The sequence below is a fragment of the Mustela erminea genome, chromosome 4 (assembly GCF_009829155.1).
Source record: "Mustela erminea isolate mMusErm1 chromosome 4, mMusErm1.Pri, whole genome shotgun sequence".
NCBI classification, from domain to species: domain Eukaryota; kingdom Metazoa; phylum Chordata; class Mammalia; order Carnivora; family Mustelidae; genus Mustela; species Mustela erminea.
Genome location: NC_045617.1, coordinates 66,518,781 through 66,543,244, shown reverse-complemented (window position 1 = coordinate 66,543,244; position 24,464 = coordinate 66,518,781). Strand labels below are relative to the sequence as shown.

General features: G+C 44.6%; 1 protein-coding gene across 1 annotated transcript; it reads right to left on the bottom strand.

Annotated features, from left to right (window-relative positions):
- Positions 1–264: 264 nt before the first annotated feature.
- Positions 265–22,008, bottom strand: ALDH8A1 (aldehyde dehydrogenase 8 family member A1). Its single transcript, XM_032339453.1, has 7 exons — positions 21,784–22,008; positions 17,474–17,621; positions 16,021–16,176; positions 14,261–14,410; positions 10,061–10,317; positions 6,505–6,666; positions 265–1,310 (listed from the first exon to the last, which is right to left on the bottom strand). The coding sequence occupies exons 1-7, from the start codon at positions 21,919–21,921 to the stop codon at positions 858–860; spliced, it is 1,464 nt and encodes a 487-aa protein (XP_032195344.1). The 5' UTR covers positions 21,922–22,008; the 3' UTR covers positions 265–857.
- Between the last annotated feature and the right edge of the window lie 2,456 nt (positions 22,009–24,464).

The following is a 24,464-nucleotide window of genomic DNA, read 5'->3' as shown; positions in this document are numbered from 1 at the left end:
GCAAGTGTGAGTGGTCAGAAATCATGGCTTTGGAGACTGAGAGCCAGCCCTGGGTTCAAATTCTTCCTCTGCCCCTCAGCATTCGTGTAACCTTGAACATGCAACTTTAATCTCTGTAAACCTCAGTTTTCTCCTCTGATCATTAGGAGACCAAAAAAAAAAAAAAAAAAAAAAAAGCCATTGGAAATACCTCTATCACTTTGCATGAAGTCCATACCCCTAAGAGGAACAAAGGATAATTCAAGAAGAAGACATACGTCATACTGGCTACTAAAATTGCTTAACGTTTATTCTTTTAGGATTAGTGGGTTCTAAGCCTCATGGGAAACAGAACCGAAGAACTGGAATTGATTACACTCGAGTAGAAATGAATCAAACTATTTCCTCTTCTTGCTTCAAATTTCCTCCAAAAGTAGTCATTATTTTTATTTTTCCCTGTCCTTTTACAGATGTATTTAGTGGGACCTACCATTTAGGTCTGCTCGGACAAATTCCATGCTATTGACATTCTTATATATACTTAAAAATGGAAAAAAAAAATGATTATCTGTGAATTTCCAAGAATTCAATCAAAACAATGAAAAAAACTACAGCGAGGACACAATAGAGAAGGAACCTGACAATTACTTGGCTTCCTTTTTGTGCATTCCTGCTCAGAAGTCTCTTCTTTGACTCCACCGGGAAAACAGTCAGCCTCTCTGTGACAACGAATGAAAGTACAAACTGCTGAGCCTAAGGTAGAGAAACCCCACTGAGCAAAGATGTGGCAGAAATTTATGCCGGGGTATCTGCTCGCCGCACTGGACTACTGATTCTCTGCAGCCAGCCGTGGACCACGGCTTCTCCACTAGCCAGGGTCAGTGTTTAATGGTGACGGTTTTGACTTCAGTGAAAAATTCGTAAGAGTCCTTGGCTCCTTCTCTACCTACCCCAGAACTCTTCATCCCCCCAAAAGGAAGGTTGAGCTCTCTGATGAGCCAGCAGTTCGTCCAGACCAAGCCGGACTGCAATTTCTTAGCCACCCGGTGGATACGGCCCACGTTGCTGGACCACACCGTGGCCGCCAGCCCGTATTTAACACTGTTGGCTCTTTGAATCACTTCCTCTTCGCTCTCGAAGGGGACGACACACGTCACTGGACCAAATATCTCTTCCTTCATGCAGCAAGATTCATCCTTAATGTCTGTTATCACTGTGGGAAGCATAAAGTATCCTGCACGATTCCTGGGGGGGAGACTCAACGTCTCCACCCCCTCACCACACAGAATCTGGGCCCCTTCCGACCGGGCTCTCCTGATGTAACTTCTGACCTGGGAGGGTGAAAACCATGATTAGCAACATCTTACCATTTGCCTTGACACAAAGCAGCAGAAAGTTCAATATTTTTGAATCATCTAGGAAATATGGATAAGAAATCTAAATATTGCTAAGAAATCTAAAGTTGATTGTCTTATTGTTCAGCTGCTAAGCCTGAGGGTGGAAGTGCTCTGACCATCACTTGGGCAGTCAGCCTCCAGACGGAAGAGGAGGGGTGTCATTTCTTTACTGTCTAAGTCCGAGGCACATAGATAAATGCTTTTCATACATTCTCATTTAGTTCTCTCAAAACTCTATTAGCATTATTACCACCTATTTGCTGATGATAAAATTGATCTCAGAAAAGGTAGATGGTTCATAGCACTAGTAAACAGGAAAGCTAGAATTCACACTCAGGGATATTCAGTAATTAGATACACAAAAGAATAGTTACTCCTTGTGTGGGGTGGTGGGGGAGGTGGCTCTGTCCACTGCAGAATATGGGAGATTGAATGGTGCGTAAGACCAAAGACCAAGAAAGGCTTCCGGAACAAATCATTTCTAACTTCTAGTCTCATTACTGATTACATTCTGAAAACACATCTAGTTAATACAGAATAGCTAACTATAATGGGAAATATTATGTAATAAGTAAATCCAGTAACTTCGAGATAGTGACAGATGTTTATTCACAATGGTTGTAGAAATGACTCCTTATAAAAGGATACATATGTTTATGTATGGAAATTTCATTACAGTCACAATGATAACATTATCCTACCCCTGAGCATAGGAGAAGTAGAAAAGTGATCTCAAAAATTAAAAGTATAAAACAACGGCTAAGCAGTACATCAAAGGCAGAGTAAATTTTGAAGTCATACTTTGGATCCCTATGTATCATATATTACTCTGAGCATTCTGTCCTGTATTAGGTAAGTACTCCATTGTAGAACTATACTCAACATAGAGTTATGTGTTTGCCATACAAAAATTATAAAGTACTGTTGTCTTATTTTTAACTTTGCTCTAGCTTATAGAATACTTAATAAACCATGAGGTCAAAGACTTCTAAAAAATAGAATATTTGGAACAGCTTCGTATTCCCCTCTGCTACACATTTGCCCCCAACACGTGCCCTGATCTCGAAGCTCTCCCAGAAAAAGCCCTTGTCTAGTTTGCAGATGAAAACTAAATTACGTCTGGACTTCTCTTTCCCCTATTCTCTTACTCCTCTTGAAACAACCCACTTAGACTAATTAAAAGATGTCAAAGACAGCATAATGCGTGTACAGGGGAAGTTGAGGCAAAGATCTCCAGGAGCACCTGCTGAATGCAGGGCCAGAACTTTTTTCCATGATTAAACATGGAGTGGCTTTAGATCATCTCGTCTACATGGAATATCATGATTATCTCTGAGACAGTCTTGGATAATAAAATATGAAGGAAAGTGTCTGTTTTCAAAATGCAAACCTTTCAAAAATTTTAATATATAAGATATATTAAACTCACACTAAACTAAATTTATTTTCTGGGTGATAGAATGATATTTCAACTTGCAGCTCAGGAACTGAGATTTTCAGGAAAATGTGAAAAAAGAAAATGTTGTGACCACTAATATGCCATAAAATGTAATAAATTATAACTATAAAATTTTCTCTAAAAGCAGAGAGTAGCTAGTACTTGGTAGCTTTGCCCATAAAATCCTGGCGCAGAGGTCAGGTGGGTAGGCGGGGAGCCCCAAGAGTTCAAATCCCAGAGCCTCCACTTGCTCGCAGAGGGATTTTTAATGCTCAGTTTCCCCTCTGAAAAATGGGATTAACACTCCCATCTATTCATAAGCTTAGATAAAATATATGTAAAATATTTAGCATAATGTCTGGCACGCAGTAAGTCTTTTGAATGCCAGCCACCACTGGTGCTGTTGGTGAGGAAGGTGATGATATCACACACCATCTGAGGCTTACGAGCAGGGAGACTTCAGAGACATGCCCACCCGGCAAGTCGATTTTGTTTTGTTTCTTTCTTTGTTTGTTTTTAAATCTGACAGAAGCAGCTAGCAAACTGCCAAAGTGGACCTTTGTTAACAGCCTGCAGCCTGGCCCTATAGGGGAATGCACCTGTGAATCTGCCCTGCGCTCCGCCAGCCTCACTGTTAACACTCAGAATCCCATCTCTGATTTCCTGCATCTTTGGGCAGGCTGGCATCGAGCCAGATTCTCTGGACAGTCGCGTGGAAAAGCATTCGATTGGGGGAGGGGGAGAGAAACAAAAACAAAAAGCAACCTGCGAAACAGGCAGAACACCTTTTCTACCCTCCTTGTGGACAGTCGCCTGCATCCCTGGGAGGCAGGTGAGTCACTCGTCCACTCGGAGCAAGCTGCGTCTCTGTAAGGTTCTGAGCCCTTTGCCGTGACCGAAAAGCTTAACAGCTTCTGCATATTCTAGTTGGACTCCTGGGTGACTGCCTCGTCATCTATCCTGACAACCACAGAGAAGCAAGATGGACACAAAGATCCCAGACTCTGCAGGGCTAGTTTGCTTCAAAGCAGACACAGACCAGCTGCAGAAGAGAAGCAGGATAGAAGATGGCCGCCTGGCCTCCCCTGGGACGCAGCCTCCACAGCTCTCTGGTGAGAGGCGAGGACAGATGACCACTGGTGGAACGTCAGCACGCCCTTCTTGATCTCCGAAGAGGCATACCCAGCTGAAAAGAGTCCCACTGAAGAGGCCACATTTACACTGCCCTCGCTGCTTCCATTATCTCTCCCTCTCTCTCAAGATACCCAGCACCTCCTCACAAGAATCCATCTGCAAGCCCCCCCATCATGGGTCCACCTGGTGGGAGACTCAGAGGGGGACTTCATGACTCCTTGCATCTGGGCACCTGTGCTCAAGGTGGAGCGGTGAAGATGACAGATGTCCAGGAGCCACTGAAGTCTTAGTAGGACTGACCCGTGGCCTCACATGGGGGAGGCAATGTAAGCCCACCTGCGGGGCGCTCTGCTCTAGCAGGGAGAGATCTAGTCTGTAGGACGACAAAACAAGAGGGCTCCACTGATCGCAGCAAGTTTATATATGGTGCAGTAATGGGAATACGATCTTTAGTGTTCTTCCCTAGGAAAAAAAAAAATGAAATAAAATGGCCAGGGCGCCTGGGTGGCTCAGCCGGTTAAGTGTCTCCCTTTGGCTCAGGTCATGATCACAGGGTTCTGGGATGGAGCCCAGCATGGGGCTCCCTGCTCAGCTGGGAGCCTGCTTCTCTCTCTCCCCGCTGCTCATGCTCTCTTACCTGCTCTCTCTTTCAAATAAATGAAGTCTTTTAATAATAATAATAATAATAATAATAATAATAATAATAATTGGCCAATGATTTTAAAAAATTTTTGAATTTTTTTAAAAAGATTTTATTTATTTATTTATTTATTTGACAGAAATCACAAGTACCCAGAGAGGCAGGCAGAGAGAGAGGAGGAAGCAGGCTCCCCGCTGAGCAGAGAGCCCGATGCGGGGCTCAATCCCAGGACCCTGGGATCATGACCTAAGCCGAAGGCAGAGGCCTCAACCCACTGAGCCACCCAGGTGCCCCAATTTTGAAATTTTTAACTGTGTGTACAAAATCTTTCTCCCTAAAAGCAGCAGAGCCATGCAGCTTTCTGAAACAAGTACAGAGTAATTAATTGTACTTTGTTTTAATAAGCAAGTGCCTGAAAAATTATTTTCTATAAGGATCAAGTAGAAAGTCAAGAGAGGTTAATTGAAAAATCTGCAGTTTGGCGCACAATCATGTGCTACATTGGTTTCTTAGTGTGGACAACTGTATCGTGGACTTGGAAGATGTTAGCAAACGGGAAAGCTGCGTGAGTGGATATAGAAACTCTCTGCCCTGAGATTCTGAGATTTTTCTATAAATCTTAAGTTATTCCAAAATAGAAAGTTTATTTCTTTTCTTAGTTATTTGACCGAGATAGAAAATATATCATGGTAAAAATACAAGGGAGTTTTTAAAAACTTCTGTTTGAAAGATAAATTTGGGCTTATGTTCAAATGTGGTCAGGAAAAAAAAAAAACTGCTAACTGTAAGCTTCACCATTTTCAGAGTTATTCAAGACACTTAAGTACACTACATTGAAAGGACAGTAAGCAAACAAAATCCAACAAACATGTTAAATAAACACTTGTCTTTACAGCATAATTTGGTTTCATAGAAGATGATATTTCTGGGCTAGGATTTGTGAAGGAGTGGTTGACACCAGGCCTAAAACCTCATCAATGTTTCAAGTCTTAAAAAAAATCAAATCTCATTTGTGGTTTAGATCTATCAGGGTTCTTGGCTTTTGTCCACATCTTCTGTGGCTACAATGCTAGAAACAACGGGAATCCCTTCTGATGTCCTGCAGGACTGTTTCAAACCCTCTCCTCCCTCCTGAGCCCTCAGCACCTTCTCCCCTCTTCACCCTGCTTCGTAGTTCACTGGGAAAACCAAAGAAATAAGAGGAGACCACTCAGATGCTATACCCTTGGCTAAGAGCCTCTGTGCTTCACAGTGCTGTAAAGGTCAAAGTTAAAATGTAGTTAATCTCCCAATTGTATGCAGAGTCAAAGATTTCTACAAAATTAAGTAAAGGCTCTGTCCCTCACTAGCTAATGGACAGGGGTACATCTTCCTTGGTGGGTCTCAGTTACCACAGCTGAAAATAAAGCCTCCTGGCTCCAGCGTTCTGTGACTTATTTTGGGAGTCACATCAGGTAATACATGAAGATGGCCTTAAAGACCTAAATTCCATAAACCACCCAGAGACCATCAATGACTTCTCCCACATAGACCACCACTAACTCTATCCACTAAGGACCACATAACCAGCAGACATGGCACGTCTGGAATTGCATCTGCTGTAAGCCACAGGCAGAACCCATTCCACTGGGAACTTTTATCGATGGAAATTCCTGCCACCCTTAATCCACGTCATTCTTATCCACTGACCATTATGTTTCAAATTTTCTCTTCCTCGCTCTCTCCAATTCATTTATTCCGTGTAGACATGGCTTTAACCTGGACAACATGTGTAGACTCTGTATCCAGAGGCCATTTCCTACAGGTCAGATTTTTTTTAAGAACAGGAGAGTAATGAACAACATTTCAAAGCAGGAATGTGTGCTATGCCTGCACTGGGCTTCTCCCCAAACTCCCATTGCAGAAAATTGACTTACTTTCTCCAAATGAGCTTTACTTATCAGAGCTCCCATGCTGGCCGATGGATCGGAGGGAATGCCAACTTTCCACATTCTGGTAGCTTGTACAAACTTCTCCAAAAATTCACTATAGATGCTCTTCTGGACAAAGATTCTGCTGGTACAGAGGCAGATTTCGCCCTGCCAAGAATGACACATGAGGACAATGACAAGACACACTCCTTCATGGGTAGGTCGCCCTGCATCTCTGATCACCTACCTGACAGATGCCAGGCACTGGTCTAGGCCATGGGAGACACTGATAAACAAAACAAAGTCCCACCACCACGAACACACACTCTTGTGGGGAAGTCAGGCAACAGCACAGGTCAATGAGCTCAACCAATAATATAATTTCAGGTCATGAGCAAAACAATACAAAAAAACTAAGCCGAGGATGGGAACAGAAATCAATGGGAAAGTGCCGCTTTTAGTCCCTTGGAGTAAAGGGAGTTCTGGAAGGCCCTTGTGAGGAGGGGCTATCTGAATTGACCCTTGGTTGGTGGGGAGGCGCTGACTGGGCTAGATGCTGAGGAAGGCAATTCTCAGGAGGCAGGGTGGACCGGCTTCTCGCTGCAGGAGTGTGCTTGCAGGGGTGTGGTGTGTGAGGCAAGGCAGAAGGCAGGCAGGGCTGAGGCTGGGAGTGGAGGCAGGAATGGGGGCAGGGAGAGTAAGAAAGGAGGGCAGGAGGTGAGAGCAAGGCCCTACCATGCGGAGTCCCACAGACTCACAAGGAGTTTGCATCTTGCTCCTCGGATCATGAAAAGCTGGTGGAAGGCTTTAAGCAGCAGCATGATATGATCGATTTCCATTGTTAAAGAGTCGTTCTGGCAGCCTTGGGGAGTAGAATGGAAGAGAACGAGAGTGGGGTCAGAGGAGAGTTCACAGAGTATTCCAGAAGTCCAGGCATGCAGAGGTAGCTTGCACCAGGGCAGGACCAGCGGAGCTGGGTGAAGTGATAGGTATCCACCGACATCACCAGATTCATTAAGGGACGTGGGACCCCCAAGTGCAAGAAAACTGGTATTGATGCTCTGCGGAAGCAGGGGTTCCAGGATTTTTAGAGTAATTGAACCAACGGGATGGGTTGATGGATTAGTGAGATAGGAGGTTGGGATAAGAACAAGGTCGAGTCCCAGGTTTTTGATGGAACCTCGGATGGTAGTGCTTTACCCCCCAAAGGCAAGCCTAAGGCAGGGAGAGGAGCTGTATTGCAGGGATAGGGATGAGGGAAAGCAAGCGTTCTGCCTGGCGTGGGTTAGGGTTCGGACGCCTACGAGACATCCAAACAGAGATACTGCCTGTTCGGGGCAGAGGTGCTAACAGGAGCCTGAGTAAAAAATGATCCTTACTGTCGTCTGAATATAGTGTGCAGTCACTTACAAACCACAGTCGAGACATCTCAAATCATTATGTATGTACGGTTAGTACATTTCTGCATAAATAACGATTTTCACATTTATATTTGATCTTCAAACCATCCTAAGGATGGAATATTTCTAATTATTTTGACAACTGTGCAAAGGTGTATTGTCCAAGTCAAATAGTCACTGTTTCAGAAAAAGAATTCTCTCTGCCATCCAACATCACTGTAAGAACCATCTGTGTATCTGGCTTGGGAACTCTCCAGACACAAGTGTCCCCTGCCATGGGGGGAGGGAGGGTGTGGTAAAGAGAGTTGGGGGGTTACACAGTCAGGGTTTTCCTGATTACTTAGTGCCAGGAAAGCCTAGGTAATGCCAGGATCTCTGGTAGCATGACTTTTGAGGAAATGAGAAAAGGGAAATACTATTTACTACATTCCAGAGACCGCGCAGGGTGCTTTTTTCATAATAATTCTACGAAGCCATAGGTTTCCCAGCTTACAATTAGGAAATGGAGCTTTGAATGAACCCAAGCCCAGGGCCACCAGGCACAGGAAGTTTCAACTTCAGGCCAAGTGATGCTGAAGTCCATTCATTTCTTCAGTGTCTCACAGCTTGTCGAAGTGTGAGTGCACCCCTGGCCTAAGGAGACTACGTGTGGCAGAGATGTTTCAAAGGGCCCCATTATGTTCAACTGAGGAAGAAGTGTTCACTACATGGGACTCAGCTCTTGGTTAAGGAAAAAGCAACCAGCCCCAGTAGTTCGCCTAAAATCTGCCTATTATCTTGAATTAGTCAGCTGGGTTCCTGTCCTCTTCCCCAAGGACATTTAAAATACCTCCCCGAGAGGAAGATTCTCTTAGCAATTTCAAGTTCTGGCACAATCCTGGTAGCCAAGAAGCCACAGTCCATCTCAGCGCTCAGAGTACGTTTTTGTTTTTGGTTTTTGGTTTTTTGGGGTTTTTTCATGCAGAGTTCACCTGATGTCCTCTGGGCTGTATCGCAGTCCACAGCTTGTCCCTAACCCCGTGTTGTCACTTAAACACCAAAACGCTTGATTTCATTGTTCATTTGGATACTTGTTTACCTTAATGATTGAAATAGCTGTATCATAAAATTGCAAGTCTATTTTCTAAAATCTTAAAATTTAAGTCTGTTGATCCAGAAAAATGCTCTCTACAGACACAGTCAAGCCACTTTCTCTAAGAATGACTGTGAGAGAAATAATTACAATGATAACAATCACAAAAATAACCACTGTCAAGAATGGCTTTCATTCTACAACTCACAAAATCGCTACTAGAAGACATCATTACTGCTTCCGGGAGTTTCCAAGCAAGGAAATGAAGGTTCAAAAGGTTACGTAAAGCAACTTGGGCAAGTTAAATAAAGATATATATCATTTCACTCATCTTTCTTTCTATGGCAGTTCTAACTCTTCAGTGGATTCTTTGTTCACTGCTAAAATTTTTAAAAAGCAGGCCTTTGGAGAAAATCATTCAGTATTTGTGCACACCTGCTCTACCCAAGACCTGATGCTGGGGTGTTTAAAGTCGAATGTAGCCCCAGAGCAGACTCTGTGAGGCTTACCATCTGGTTTATCTGGGTCAGTGTTCCTAACCCTTTGGGATGCCATCGCATCGAAGAATCTGCTGAGAACTCTGGCTTCCAGAAAAACATCTCACAATTTTGGGAGATACCAAGTTGTCCATGACTCTGTGACATCAGCAACATCTTCTAGACAAGTTTAGACATTTATTTCTAAGTGTGTGCTACATTTAGGATGCTTTGGGGAGCACAAGGTTTACTGGAGATAGGACATTCAGACAGCAAGAAGAGAATGGGGGCGACTCTATGAATACAGGGATGAAAAAGCTTAGAGAAGCAAACAGTCAGTCCATAGCTTATACCCGATAAAGCTCAAGAACAGGTGTTTGCCCAACAGAAGCTGTGATTCCACAAGAACCACAGATCGACATTGAGACAAAACAGAGTCGATGGCATAACACAATGTCAAAATCTCCTTTCCCTGAAATAGCCCCAGATTGACCCACTCATTCCTGGCTTGGCACTGTGATGAAACAGATCCAGGCTGACTGGGTCACAGAATTTTAAAACAAACAAACAAACAAACAAACTCAAAACAAAACACACCAACCCAGAGGACATACCTGGTTGGCAAAGCTGGACCTGACAGTCGTTGGAATGCACTCCTCCAGGTTGGCGTCCTCAAAGATGATAGCGGGGTTCTTGCCCCCCAGCTCCAGGGACAGCTTCTTGCAGTGCGGGGCACTCAGCTGTGTGATCCGCTCGGCCGTGGGCTGGCTCCCCGTGAAGGAAATGAGGGGTACCTCTGGATGGGACACCAGGGCCTCGCCAACCCTGGGCCCTGTTCCAAACACAATATTTACCACACCTGGTGGGACACCTGGACAGGAAACAGAACAGTCTCCAGGTTTGTATCTGGATGGGATACAGAAACAGTAACAGAAATTACAACAGTAATTCTTCTCCGTGTGTTGAGAACTTTCAGTGACAAGGAGGTTCTCCTTGAAAGTGAAGTAGTTCGAATGGAGGGGAGCGTGTTTTATGGCTGTCTCTAGTTTAATGGCAAAGCAAAGACTATAGCGCAAATCCAGTGTGCCCTAGGTGGGATATTTCCAGGTGCTTTGCCTTAGAAAAATGAAGAGTAGAACCTTCTAATTAATTCATTCCATTGACTAGGCATCAAGGGCTCGGGTCACAGAGATGTCCTCAGGCAGGTCAAGCCCTGTAAGGTAGAAGAACCCTGCTCCACATGGCATTGAGGAGTCACGATTCAGTGTGAAAATGTGAAGTGGACAGAAGGAAAGATTGACTGGCTTGGCCCAGGGAAGGGAGGGAGGGCTCCCTTGGGCTCCCTTGGGCTCCCTTAGACTCCTCCAAGAAGGTGAGTATTGAGTTAAAGGTCCTGTGTCCCATGGTACAAACATACACTCTAGAACTGACTTAAAGTGCCAAATACACCCTAAAACGAGAGCCCCATCTTTCTAGCATGAGACCCTACTGCTCCCCACTGGCCCCCCTACGCTAAGGCCCTAGTTTGCCAGATAGATTAATACCAATAAGTGCCCGCATTCACTGTGGGCCAGTCACTGCTGGAAGCGATCTAGATCTTCCAGCTACTGGATGAGGCAGGGAGGACTCATATCCTCACCTCAACCAAACTGAGGCAGAATGAGGCTAAAGGGCAACCACTAGGAGGCAAAACCAGGGGCACGCGGTTAACAAATAAATACGTGAATGAACGAATGGAGACTTCGTGTACATTATCCAAATCAGAAATGGTCCTTGACTCTGGAAAGCTTTATGTGTCCAGAAAGAAAATCTAAGTGCAAACGTGTTGTGTCTTAGGATTTAGGAGATTAGCTGAGTTTCTTTCCCTATTTCTCCAGCCTGGAAGTACAGAGATGCAGAAAACCTCCAACGTATAAAGTTTTTTAACTACTTCCCTGCTCCCACTATCTTTCCCTATCCAGGTTAGACATTCTCTTCCTAACAGAAACATGCTCTGTTGGATTAAAACCATCTCTTCCAGAATATGCTTTTAGAGTACAAATAACAAGTTGGCGTTGATGATCCACCATCAACCAGAATACCTTCCCATCAAGCCAGAGCCCAGGCGTGATAACCTGAGGAGATCACCCCCTTCAGGTGAGCCTCGGAGACAGGTGTGGGGAATCAATGACTCCTGGTGGTATCCGGGGGAGCTTCCCCTCGAATGGCCTCTCCTTTACAGGCAGGTGCACACATACTGAAATCTAGCTTGGGTTGGTCCTGGATCACAAGTCACTGCCATGGAGAGCAGGCCCAGAGTCAGACACCATGTGACAGCCGCTAAGCCCGTGTTGGGGCAGAGAGGGGGCTCAGGAGAGAGGCCCTCACGGTGGTTGATGGGGGAGAAACAAGGTCAAGTTTCCCACCATTTGCAGGCTGGGGGGTCCTGCATCTCCATCAGACAGTGAGCATGTGAATATTTGCCCAATACTTTCTGATTGGGGGTGGGGGGCAAGAGAAGGTGGACTATTGGGCTTTATAAATCCGGAAGGCAAAAATGGATCAAATCACTGCTAATGTATACAACAGCATTTTAATGAAGAGTGAAGAAAACTCAGAAACACCACGTATTTATCATCCCAGGAAAATGAGTTCACTTCAGCAGGCCAATTGCCCTCTCTACAACGGCATTAACACTTTACATTCCCTTGAACTTTGGTGTTAATGTGTTTACCTACTGGCCAGTAATTCTCAGCACCACTTTGCCAATTTGATCAAGACAGTAATGAAATGTTTCTAGAGACATTGACCCTCTACCCTTAAGATATGCCAGTTACCAGAGAAAGGAGGCACTACAATGGCAAAGAATAATTCGGTAAAACTCAGAATAGGTGGCTAACAGACAGCACGGGGCATAGATTCCCTGCACCAGGGACTGGGATGGGGAAGGATGGCAATAAGCTTCCACTGGGCAGAACAAAACCAGGAAAGGACAGAAATCTGCTTTCACTGGACACTCCAGGAATGAGGCATGCGTCTGGTGCTGCCAAGAAGAAATAACTGTTCTAGAACTATAAAAGGGGTACTCACTGTATACTTTTTAAAATTGCTTTACGTCACAGGAGGGTCAACTGTCAAGTCTGTTTGAATGCTCCAGACCTGAGGACTGGCTCTATAAATATCAAGAATGCACCAGCAGGTCTTCTTAGTTTTCTTTTGCGTCAGTATTCAACACGTCCCGTACAGATTCTTAATCCAAATGGAGAAACTGAGGGCTTAAGACAGGTGCAATTTGAGCCTTACACTCTCCGTGGTGCCCAGAGGAAGAAAGTTTAGCAAAGCCAGCAGAGGCAGGGAAGGAAGGAAGAACTGTCTTGGTATAACAAGCTTATTCATTCACAAGAAATAAGATCAACACTATGCGAATTCATGGAAATGTAGAACTCTCGTGTAGCCCAGGAGCTGGGCATATAGAAGGGGAGAGTGCTTAGGGAAGAGAAATCTTCATAGATCAAGATGTGGTTGACTTCAAGAGAGAGTGGTTCTGGGAACACAGCTCTGTGGCTTCGCCCCACCTGCAGGGCTGCCCTCCTCAACATAGATCACGGCACAGCATCGGCCCCTTCTCTCCACTCCAGGAAACCTACAGCCAACAGAGAGGGAAGAAAGGCCTTGGAACTCTGTAGATACTAAGCACTTAATTTTGCAAAGAATGGCATTAGAAAATGATCCCTCATGTAAAGAAGGAATGATACCCTTGGGACGTGAGAGAGATAGGCACATTTCTATCATAACCCTCTAGAAGCCTAGAGCATCCGTAAATGTCACCCCAAAGGCTGAAGCTGGAGGCCTCATTCCTCTGTACAATACAAGGGAAATGGGCAGCTAGACTAGGGTCATAAGGCCACACAGTTCACCCTGCCATCTAAATCCTGGAGTAAAAACTGGCTCAACTTTCTTGGAAGCCAGTATGTATGTTTTTGCTTAGAGAGATAAGGTATCCAGAAGAGGGAGGTATGGGTTCTTTCCAACCACCTACTTTATGGATATGGGTGAGCCCAACACTACCTTCTCTGTGAACTTGAAGGAAGAGCGCAGAGCAGGGTGCGTATGGAGACCTGAGCAGAGGGACCTAACAGCAAAGGGCTTTCCTGTGGGTTACAAGCTAGGCTCTCCTGACACAACCCTGGTGCAGAGTCAGACCATACCCATGCTGAGTTATACCCTAGAACCAACTACCCAGGAGCATACCTTGAACATGGCCAGGACACTGTTGACATAAAGAGGCCAAGGAGCCGTATTATATCAACTTTCACATGGTGGCTCCAAATGTAGAGAAAACTGAGGGAGGTATATTCAAATCTCTTAAAAATACCCATTTCTAGCAGGTATCGTATAACCATAAAAACCAGGGAAGTACTTAAAGGCAGTCTTATTTGCATCAAGATTAAGAAGTGGTTCAAATAGAAGATTTAAACCATCCACTGAAGACATCTCTGGAGCAGGCTGGTGTGGGAGTTGACAGGGATCTTTAAGCCTTTCTCACTTACAGGTGTGCAATCATGCCACTGCCTGCCAGCCCCTCCCCATCCCCGACACCGGGAGGACACGGGTGAAGAAGAGGAAGGAGTGTGATCCAACCCTGTGTGTGAAGGGGATTTCTCAGAAAAGGCTCAGAGAGAGGAAAACCAAAGACGTCACTGGAATCAATTTTGGTGAGCAGATTTCTAGTCAGAATAACTTTTCACATGTCAGAGACGCTGTGGCGGCTGAGACCCACAAAACTTGCAACCCCAAAGCCAGTCCTGCACCTCTCCAAAGCCACCGCTCATTACCTGCTTTCTCCAGGAGTTTGCACATCATCCACGCCGTCACTGACGTCAGCTCGCTGGGCTTGGCTATCACGGTATTGCCAGCCGCGATGGCCGGCGCCACCTTCCAGGTCAGCAAGTAGAGTGGCAAATTCCAAGGGCTGATCAGACCAGCTACAAGAGGAGAACAGAAACACGGCCACCAAAGGCAGGACCCTCAAACTAGACTGGCCAGACTGGGTTTATTGACGTGGAACACCTCCACCCTGCGTGAAACTTAGGCTTACCCTTCTAAAACCCCCATTTTGGCTTACTTGTAGCCAACTTTGGGGAAATAACTCTAAAATGTATTACAAGCAACTGTGCCTCTTAAAACTATAAAGCAATACAATTTACTATTTTCTTGTTGATGTAACAGCGTATTTATGAACAAGGGCAATGTAAGCTCCAGGGCCAAGAGGCTGTCACCTGCTACTAAACAGTTCCAGAACGTGATGAGTTTTGAGATTTATAGACTGGCCTTTACATTTTTTTTTTTAAACTTCTCTCTCCTTCTTCATCATCCAACTGTCTAGCTACTATTTCTTTTAAGTTTTTCCATCACTGTTTCTAACCTGTTGTGGATTAAGGCATAAAATCTCAAGCTTTTTAGAATTAGTGGTAAAATAAGAGCAAATACATTCTTAGTCTGCCATGTGGGGGCCTTCTGATTAGTAAAGTCAGGAAAATTTGATGCATAGACTATGAAATCCATCTTGGCCAGCCAGAAAACTTTTTAATAAAAAATTCTCTCTGGGTTATCACCTGTTTCATGACCAGATAGCATTGCTAAATAAGTAACAGAAGCAGCATCTAGAATGTGTCTCCATGCAATGTTCTGAAACCATAAAACTTCCAACCATAAAACTCTCAAAAAAAAAATTTACTTTATGAATTTATAAATGGATTCATCTTACTTATACTCTTCCCTTAAACCTATGCTGTGAAAGTCAATATATATTTTATCTGATTATATTTCTCACTAGAAACTCTTTTCTTTATAGGATAACAGTTTTTTTCAGCATGATATATCACCATACTTCTAAGACAGAAGTTTCAGTTTTTCCTAATTCCTTCAAAATGTGATTTCCAAAGAGTTCAAATAACCAAAGTGGTAATGTGTCCCATTTTCGTTCCTTTAAATTTATTTACTTTTATCCCATCATAAAATGTAACTACTAAGTATGCGTATTTGGTGGTTGGAGGAACAGTGACATCTAGTGGATAGTTTGAGCCATTGCTCAGGTTCACTTATTCTCTAAAAGAAAGCAGGAAGCCGTTAATTCAGAGCGCCCTACGCTTACTAATTTATTTAATTCACACTAACATATATAAATATAAAATTAAAACTATTCTCCCAGCTTTTAAGACAAGAATCCTGAGGTATACAAATGTTATGAAATTGGCCCTGCACATACCCAAAATCCTTGCTCTTGACTACAAAACTCTCTGGGGGTAAAAAAAAATGTTTTTTATTGTGGGGTCGGGGGGAACCTTCGTATGTGAATTTCCTCCCGGCATCCTTCTTTCCCTGCTAATTTCCCAAGAACAGTGTTCCAGGAATAAGTAGGGAATGTGAGACAAAGAAAATAAACTAGAAACAGATTTTTGAGGCCCATTCATTTTCGGCCGAAGTAGAAGTCATCTCTTTCCTTCCTCTCGGTCTGTTCCTTTAGACCAGTTCTACAGAATGGAGGGAGCATCCCTGGGCACCCCCGCAGGGCAGGCTTTCCCCGAGCACCCACCGATCCCCACCGGGGCCCGCACGGTGTAGTGCAGACAGCCCAGGTGGTCCATGTGCGTGCACTCGGACGTGTGGTGCAGGACGGAGGAGGCGAAGAACCGGAAGTTCTGCACAGACCGGGGAATGTCCATGGTTCTGGCCAGTGTTATGGTTTTCCCTGAAAGAAGCCAACAACAGAAAGCACAGTCCATCTGCTTCCCCGGGGATGGAGAAGACACGATCGTACACTATCCCAGCTCACGCAGACGGAACCTTGGTCCTCTCCAGCCTGAAACTTCATCCCCTGACGACACAGAGAGCTGGCCGTGGTCTCATAGAACCGTGAAATAATTAGGTATGAAGTTATCAGATGATTTTCACTTAAAATTAAGTGAAACCATCTTTGCTTTGCGGGCTGAACAATTCGTGGCTATCATGAATCTATCTGCCAGATGCTACCTACCACTCCATTCACATCAGCTTTTTCAAGTCAAAATCACCAAGCTTCATACCTGCTAGGAGGGCTTGGAGTAATGGGTATTAAGACAGCTGTAGCTGCACGACACAATGAAACCACTTTGACAAACAGATGATATATACTACACGTCTCCCCAACACGTCCTTAAGATGGGAACGTGCCAGAAAGGCTGAGGGGACCCCAAGGATGCTGTGTGGCCCTCACTCACTCACCACGTGCCCCATGTATATGCCCTAGCTTCTGAACTGAACAAAAAGAAAAACATATCTTTTCTGGGTTGTTCCTTAGTTGTCTTTGGTGATTCAGGGGGACTCCCAGTGTAGTAGCACGGGCAGGAAGCATCTCCTGAAGAGTTTGGACTCAGGCTGCCTTCTAACTTTAAGCTGATTTATAAGCATCTGTATCATTTTAAAAGATCTCAGGGTTTCCCAATAGATATTACTATTGACATTTAATCCATTACTTACGCTTCTGGGAAGGAGTTAAAATTGGGAAGTTGTGTTGGGAGTTCGATACTGACATACAGATTCTTTCTAAACAACCTGCTTTTCAATTATTTTTGCTTTGAATGGTCTACCTAGAAGGATCCTCTTCTTCCCCTCACCCCACATCTACTCCCCTTGCCAAAAACCCTGGCAGTGCCTTCCACCAAAGGGACAAAGTATATTTATTTCCTTGCCCCTGAAACTTGGGCTCAGCCGTGACCTGGGCAGGAGTCTGCCAGATGCAAGCCTCCTGTGTGGAGGCTTTTCATGGCTTCTGTGCCATGAGAAGCACAGGTGCGGCTAGACTGATAGGCCCGGGGGGGGGGGGGGGGCGGGGCGACTCGGGGGCCTACTATGGAGGAAGTACCCGAGTCCCATCCCTTGTAGTTAAGAGGCTGGAGGTCACCTGACCAGTCGGAAGGAGGGCAGGCATGGCCTGCATCTGAGGATTAGTACTGCACTCTTCCTTAGGCACCGCACTGGCCGGTGCAGGGCTGGCCAGCGGCACTCACCTTGGTCCCTGGATTCTGCCTGGGCCAGCTCCTCCAGGGACTGTTCCAGCAGATCCGCCAGCCGGTGCAGCACCTGCGAACGCTCCTGGGGGCTCCGGGCCGACCAGCCGGGGAAGGCTGCTCTGGCCGCCTCCACTGCGGCTTCGATCTTTGAGGAGCAAGAGGAAGAGGGTCAGTTTAAGACCGTTGCTCCTGAGGTTGGATGAATCCAGAATCCACAGGTCCACCCACACCTAATTCCCTTCTGCCTGATTTCAAATATTCAAGGCCTCCTCATGCTGAGTTATCTGCAAAGTACTGTTTACATGACCAGAGAATCAGGGGCACCACAAAAACAGAGAAGAATGCTCCATTTTGACCAGGGTATTCAGATGCGGCCATCAGAAGGAAGCTATTTGAATTTTAACAGATGCACATTTTTAATCACGTTAAAATACAAAAATTTTTTTCAGTAGCGGATGAGAGAGAAAACATCACCGAGATGTGTAGAATCCCTCAGCTTTTAATCCAGATCCAACATATCTAACAAAGCCTAAAAGTTTATTTGAAATCATATCCTCAGATTGTCATTTCCACTCAAAATGACCACTCAAGGGGCGCCTGGGTGGCTCAGTGGGTTAAAGCCTCTGCCTTCAGTTCAGGTCATGATCCCAGGGTCCTGGGATTGAACCCCGCATCGGGCTCTCTGCTGAGCAGAGAGCCTGCTTCCCTTCCTCTCTCTGTCTGCCTCTCTGCCTAATTGTGATCTCTGCCTGTCAAATAAATAAATAAAATCTTTTTTTAAAAAAATCCACTCAAATTGCTTATTTTTATATATAAAGAATATGCTAAACACACAAATTATTTTATTTCACCTGTTTTAGAATTCTGTATCCTGACTATTGCTATGCCTATTTTGTGGATGAGGAAACCGAGGCACAGAGAACTCAAGTAACTCAGCAGAGGTTACACAGCTAATAAGTGACAGCATCAGGACTCAAACCCAGATCTCTGTGGTTCCAAGACCACAGCTGGCCTGCTATGGCAGAGCCACAGTCCCTGTAGCCTGCCTGGCTCTGCCCAGTGAAAGAGGCCTCTGTGGGAAAGGAGGGCATTCGTATTTGAACAGATAGCTTGGAAACCTGGCTTTGGAGCAAATCTAAAAAGAAACAGTATATGGGAAGGTTCGAGCAAGGCCAATTCCTGCAAGGCAAAATGAGTCTTGGGGTCTTCAGCGAAGTCGAAGCAAAGTCTATCCCGGAGATAGCAAATCCATAGCCTGTGTCTCAGCTTTCTCCCCCCTCACACGCATGACAAGACTCTAGAATTACTCACAGCTTTCTTCCACACCTGGGCCCGGGCCCAGCCTCGGAATCCTTTTCCATAGGCTTCAGGCAACCACGAGCCTCTTTCTCGCGTCACATGACCTAACAGTTCAGCCGCCCTCTCCCCCAAATCTGATCCAAGATCTTTCTCTGTTTCCTTTATAAACAGAGTCACTTCCAGCTGAGCTGAATAAAGGATGACATGATTCTCCTCTTCATTATAAATTTCTGGAAAAGTGGTGGTTTCTGTTGAAAAGCTGGATCTCTACTGTGGACCCGAGGACGGGATGAAGGGAGAAGGTGGGCTGTGCTGTTCACCACCAGAAGCCGCCGCCTCCCCGGGGCCTGGCTGCCAGCCAACAAGAGAAGGGCTCCTTCCTCCCGCGCTCAGTGTAAAATCTCATCTTCCTGAGGTTGTCGATACAAAATCTAAGATTTTTGCTATGCAAAAAACGCAGGTCCAGTCATATGTTCTAAGGTGGCTTATGTCTGTGTAGTATAGAATACGTATTAAATCTATATGAGCAGGGGCGCCTGGGTGGCTCAGTGGGTTAAAGCCTCTGCCTTCAGCTCAGGTCATGATCCCAGAGTCCTGGGATGGAGCCCCGCATCGGGCTCTCTGCTCCGCAGGGAGCCTGCTTCCCCCTCTCTCTCTCTGCCTGCCTCTCTGCCTACATGTGATCTCTGTCTGTCAAATAAATAAATAAAATCTTTAAAAAAAAATCTATATGAGCAAAAGTTAACACCTGGAAAGCATTAACGTATACCAAACACAAAGGGCTTTGCATCAGTCTGTTTCATCCTCAGAACCACACAATAAGACAGGTATTACTGTTATTCCCATTTTATAGGTAAGGAGACTGAGGCACATGGAAGTTCAGCTCTAAGTCAAGACAGTAGATACTGAGCAGTACAGCTGGTCTCCGGAGCCATGGGGTCGGACTCTGGTTTCTGCTTATGATCGCAAAGCTATCATGTAAATACCACCGCAAATCTCTGTGTGTGTGTGTGTGTGTGTGTGTGTGTGTGTGTGTGTGTGTGTGTGATCTAGGCATCAGAGATGAGAATGTTAGCTCACTGTCATCTGTGGGATAAGGGTGATGATAGAGTCTTATTTGTAGGTTGTTATGACTCCCATTGGGTATAATTTGTATTAGAGGGCTTAGTGAACGTGGAGCACACAGCAAAACCTGTTAGCAACACCAGCAGCACTTTCTGTAAGAGACTTTCTGTAAAACTGGGTGTGCAGTTTGTGTGTTGATGATATTTTTCAAGTGAGGAAAAACTGAGACTTGTGGGATCAAAGAGAATATTTGCAAGTTAAATTGCTGGGAAATCCAAAATATTTATTCCTCTCCTAGCTGATGCCTCTGTACTGCATTCTGTCTTCTGAAAAGGCATGAACCATTAGCCGCAGAAAATATTTCAACAACATTTGTCATATTTGTCATCTTTAATAGCACTTTGGAAAACACTTAGAGACCAGGAGGATTGGATAGCACAAAGCTGGATTTCCCACATCTAGACCAAGTCATTTGAAACAGAATTGTGGGTTACAGTTTAACCAACAGATTAGTCAATGTTTGCAAACTTTTGTCCACAAGTCTAAAGGTTTTTTTTTTAAATGCAAGACAGTTTTAAAATATTATTAATAAAAGAGAAATAGTGGCTTAGTATAAGAAGGCTTATTTATAGATACTTATTTGTATATGAAGATTACAGTTGGCTTTTAAATAATCTAGTTCTAAAAAATTGTTTTAAAGAATAAATAAATAATCTAGTTCTTTGTGCCTTAAAAAGTAAAACCTGTTAGGCATTAGATGAGCATACACACATCAGCCGTATTCATCACCCCAGACACTTCTACATTGTCAAAGAAATAACAAATATATCCAACATTTTATAAAACTTCTTAAATAAAATTTTGCATCACTAAAAAAATTTTAATGTTTATACCATTAAGCACTTTGAGTGACAGTGTTAAATTTAAATGCAAAAATACATGGGAATTTGATTTTGCATTTCATCAAACGATCAGTTTCAAATCACTAGATGTTTTAAAGACATAAGGCATTATTAGAGGATAATCTAAAATCAATCCCTGGGTTTTTCACTTTTGCTTTAGTGGAGCAACAAGTTTGGGGGTTTTTTTGTTGTTTGTTTTGTTTTTGTTTTTGTTTTTAGAAATCCATGAATATAGTGGCAAAGTTAGGCAACGCTTAGTAAAGAAAAGGAAACAGAAACATGGGCCATTCTTAACAAAAAATACTTTTTACTAGACCCCTGCTAAGGACTGTCTGAGAAACGCAGCTGTGTATTAAGACGCCTCATTGATCACTTGCGTTCTGGGCGAAGTCATGGGCTTCGTGCCAGGCGTAGGCATCCCCGTTTGAAAGCTCACCAGAGGCCACTCGCTTTTACATTAGCACCTGCTTTCACTCACCAAAAGAAATACGAAGAGGATTTTCACTTCTATGAAAAAAGCCGTTACCATACTTATTATTTCTTTCCCAAAAGCCAAGTTGCCTAACGCGGATTTCCTGAATGGAGGATAGTCTTCACTTGACACCATTTCAAAAGGTGTCATTAGAACGCTTTCGGATGCCTGGGAATCCTGCACCCTAAAAGTCCCATTACCAAGCAGACCTTCCCAGCACTAAAATCGTCCCTCTGCTAGGGTTTAACAATTCTACACCTTTTCCCAACTCCCTTTGATCCTAGAAAAGTGACACGTAATTCATCAGCACATGAGGTATATTTCCATCTTCCCTAAGTGAATATACTCACCTCTTCTCTCTCTCTCTTTTTAAGATTTATTCATGTATTTATATGAGAGAAAGAGGGGGAGGGGAGTGGCAAAGGCGGAGGGAGAAAGAGCCTTTAAGCAGACTCTGCGCTGAGCACAAGCCCAGTGCGGGGCTCGACCCTACAGCCCGGGGATCACACAGAACCTGAGCGAGACCAAGAGATGCTCAACGAACTGCCTCAGCCAGGCACCCCACTCACCTCCTCTTTCCCACTGTTTGGCACTCTGCAATATACTTCTCCCGTGGACGGATCATAAGAATCAAGATAGGAGTTACAAGGTACAAACTTTCCATTAATGAAGTTTTCTAGCGTCAGAAGTGCCTTTGTTCCAGCCATGGTGATCGCGACCCCCGTGCCTTTCTCCTTGGCAGTTGTCTCCTTCGGTTCTCCCTGCACGCTTCTCTACCCTGAGTTAGCCCCACCCTTGCCTCCAGTCCCGAAATCCTCATTTGCCAGTCAGTGAAAGTGGGAGGTGGCCTGACGCTCAGGAATGTTCCAGTCTCCAAACTCTGAGTAAAGAAGATTTAGAAATATTTCACAGACTTCCAGTATATTACGAGAAAGGGATAATAATATGGTAAGCTAACATCAGCTTGTGTCCATGGCCCTTTAAGATGTCAGAAGGCACCTGTGTGACTCCTTTTATTGGGTTCACACTATAAATGATTTATTGTTCAAACATGGAGGGCCAGACCCTGAAGCAAGTGCTTGACATGAATCTATTCATTTATTCCACACAACAATGCTTTATAAAGTGAAGTCATTAAATCCCTGAATGGTACAAGGAATTGAGCCTCAAAGAAGTTAATTTGTCCAAAATCTCTGTTAGTAAACCATGAACTTTAATCTGTTTGTCTTCAAATCATGTGATTTTCTTCAACACATCACTGCCCTAACTCCGCAGTGGTGACTGAAGACAGACTCCCTCTTTCGGCCTCTCGTCTGTTTTCCTACCCTCTTCGTGAACAGTCCCTCCATTCTGAAATCAGCAGCTCACACCCTCCCCACTGTGCCACGCCAGTAAGGGCACAAGCCGCATCCATGCATGGATACAAGTAACCCACAGGGATTTATAGCCATGATGCATGTAAGAATTTCTATAAATTGGTAAGGGAAATGAACAACTCAATTGAAAAAAAATAAGCAAAGTCTATACAAAACCAATTCATAGTAAAAGGGATGCAATTGGCTAAAGAAGGCCTGAAAGATGCTGCACCTCATGTTAATCAAGAGGATATGAAATACAGACAGGTGCCCTGATTCCCCAGTCAGACTGGAAAACTGTAACACCCACTGTGTGGGCAGGTTTGCGAAAGCACGTGCTCTCCCCCTCCCCTGATTCAGGGCAGTGGGGGTGGGGGGACAGGGGGGTAGCGGTGTGGTCATAGAATACCAGTTAGAGCAATCTGGAAGCATCACCATTTAAAATGTGCCCACTTGGGGCACATGGGTGGTTCAGGTGGTTGAGCCACTGCCTTCAGCTCAGGTCATGATCCTGGAGTCCTGGAATCAAGTCCTGCATTGGGCTTCCTGCTCAGCAGGGGGTCTTTTTCTCCCTCTGCCCTTCCCCTCTCATGCTCTCTCTCTCTCTCATTCTCTCAAATAAATAAATAAAATATTTAAAAATAAAAAATTTTAAAAAATAAAATGGCTAGGAATTCCCCTTTTCAGAATCTCTTCCAGAGAATTTCTTGCTTTGGTGCAAGTAGGTAAGTCACAGGGCATCATTTTTTTATTGTAATTTCAAAACAGAAAATAGAAAATACCTACCAACTGACAATTATGATACTGAGTTAAGACAACCAGCGGTCCTGCGTAAGGAATGTGATTTAGCCATTTCACTGTTAAGTGAAAAAGGAGAGCTAGTGGATAATAAGCACAACAGGGTCTCCTGGGATGCTGCTTAAGGGGGATAGAAGGGGAAGAGCGAGGGTTCCTCTTTTCTTTTTTTTTTCTTCCTCTTTTTACTCCATATAGTTTAAATTTCTGGTGAACCTATAGGAATATGCAACTTTTGTAGTTAAAATTTAGTCAAATGTGAGCTACCAATACTCTAAATCCGTCAGTCATTTGGGACTTTTGCTGGCTTGTTTACGTCCTCAGGCCCTCCCCGCTCCCAACTTAATTGGTCTTTCTCTAAACGATCTCCAGAAAGCTTGCAGATCACGCATGCAAACAAGAGGGTCTCTGCTCCGTGTGCAGTGAAGCTTCAGGCCTTTCTGCAAATCTAAAACTGCCCTGTGATGGTCTGCTGAACACAGGACCAAGCCCCCTGGTCTTTTCTCCTTTGCAGCTCAAAGCCTCTGCAGAACCTTTGGCATTAGAACTCATTTTATATAACGTGGCCACATTCTTGAGGCTCCTTCTCCCTACCCAGTAAGAAGCGGGGAAGAAGTTCAAAGATGAAGAAAATTTTTTTCTCAGCCTAAAATTCGTAACCTTTCCTGTTCCAGGTGAGTTTTCTCTTTTCTTTCTCTCGTGTGGATGGTGTCTGGTCACTTGGATGTGCTTCTGTTGAATACCTAGTCACACATAAAGAAAAAGGGACCACCCACATTGCAAACAGATACAATGCTACACACAGAGCGGGTCTGTTCCAGGACACACAAATACTGTGTGTACTTCAAAGTCCAATAGGAGGAAAGGGTTACATTGGGTTAGACAGCTGAGGGAAGGCCCAGTCCAGCAGAGGTACCCAGACAATATTGACATCCAGTAACAGGGAAGAGAGGCCGCCATGCCTGAGACGGGGGTGCACGGAGGAGAGGTGGGTAGCAGCGGCTCCTGCAGGTGTGGGGTTGGGGGTGGACAGGAGGCGGGGGCTGCAGCAGAAGCTACCCGCTGTAGCTGCAGAGATGCTGACAGACACTGGAGACAGA

What these genes read in the sequence shown, in the direction of transcription:
- ALDH8A1 (XM_032339453.1), bottom strand. Translation starts at nt 21,921, where the DNA reads ATGGCTGGAACAAAGGCACTTCTGACGCTAGAAAACTTCATTAATGGA. An exon ending in CAAACTCCTGGAGAAAGCAG is followed by an intron (nt 10,318 to 14,260) that starts GTAATGAGCGGT and finishes TTTCCTGTCCAG; the next exon opens with GTGTCCCACCAGGTGTGGTA. An exon ending in GTAAAGCTCATTTGGAGAAA is followed by an intron (nt 1,311 to 6,504) that starts GTAAGTCAATTT and finishes TCACCCTCCCAG; the next exon opens with GTCAGAAGTTACATCAGGAG.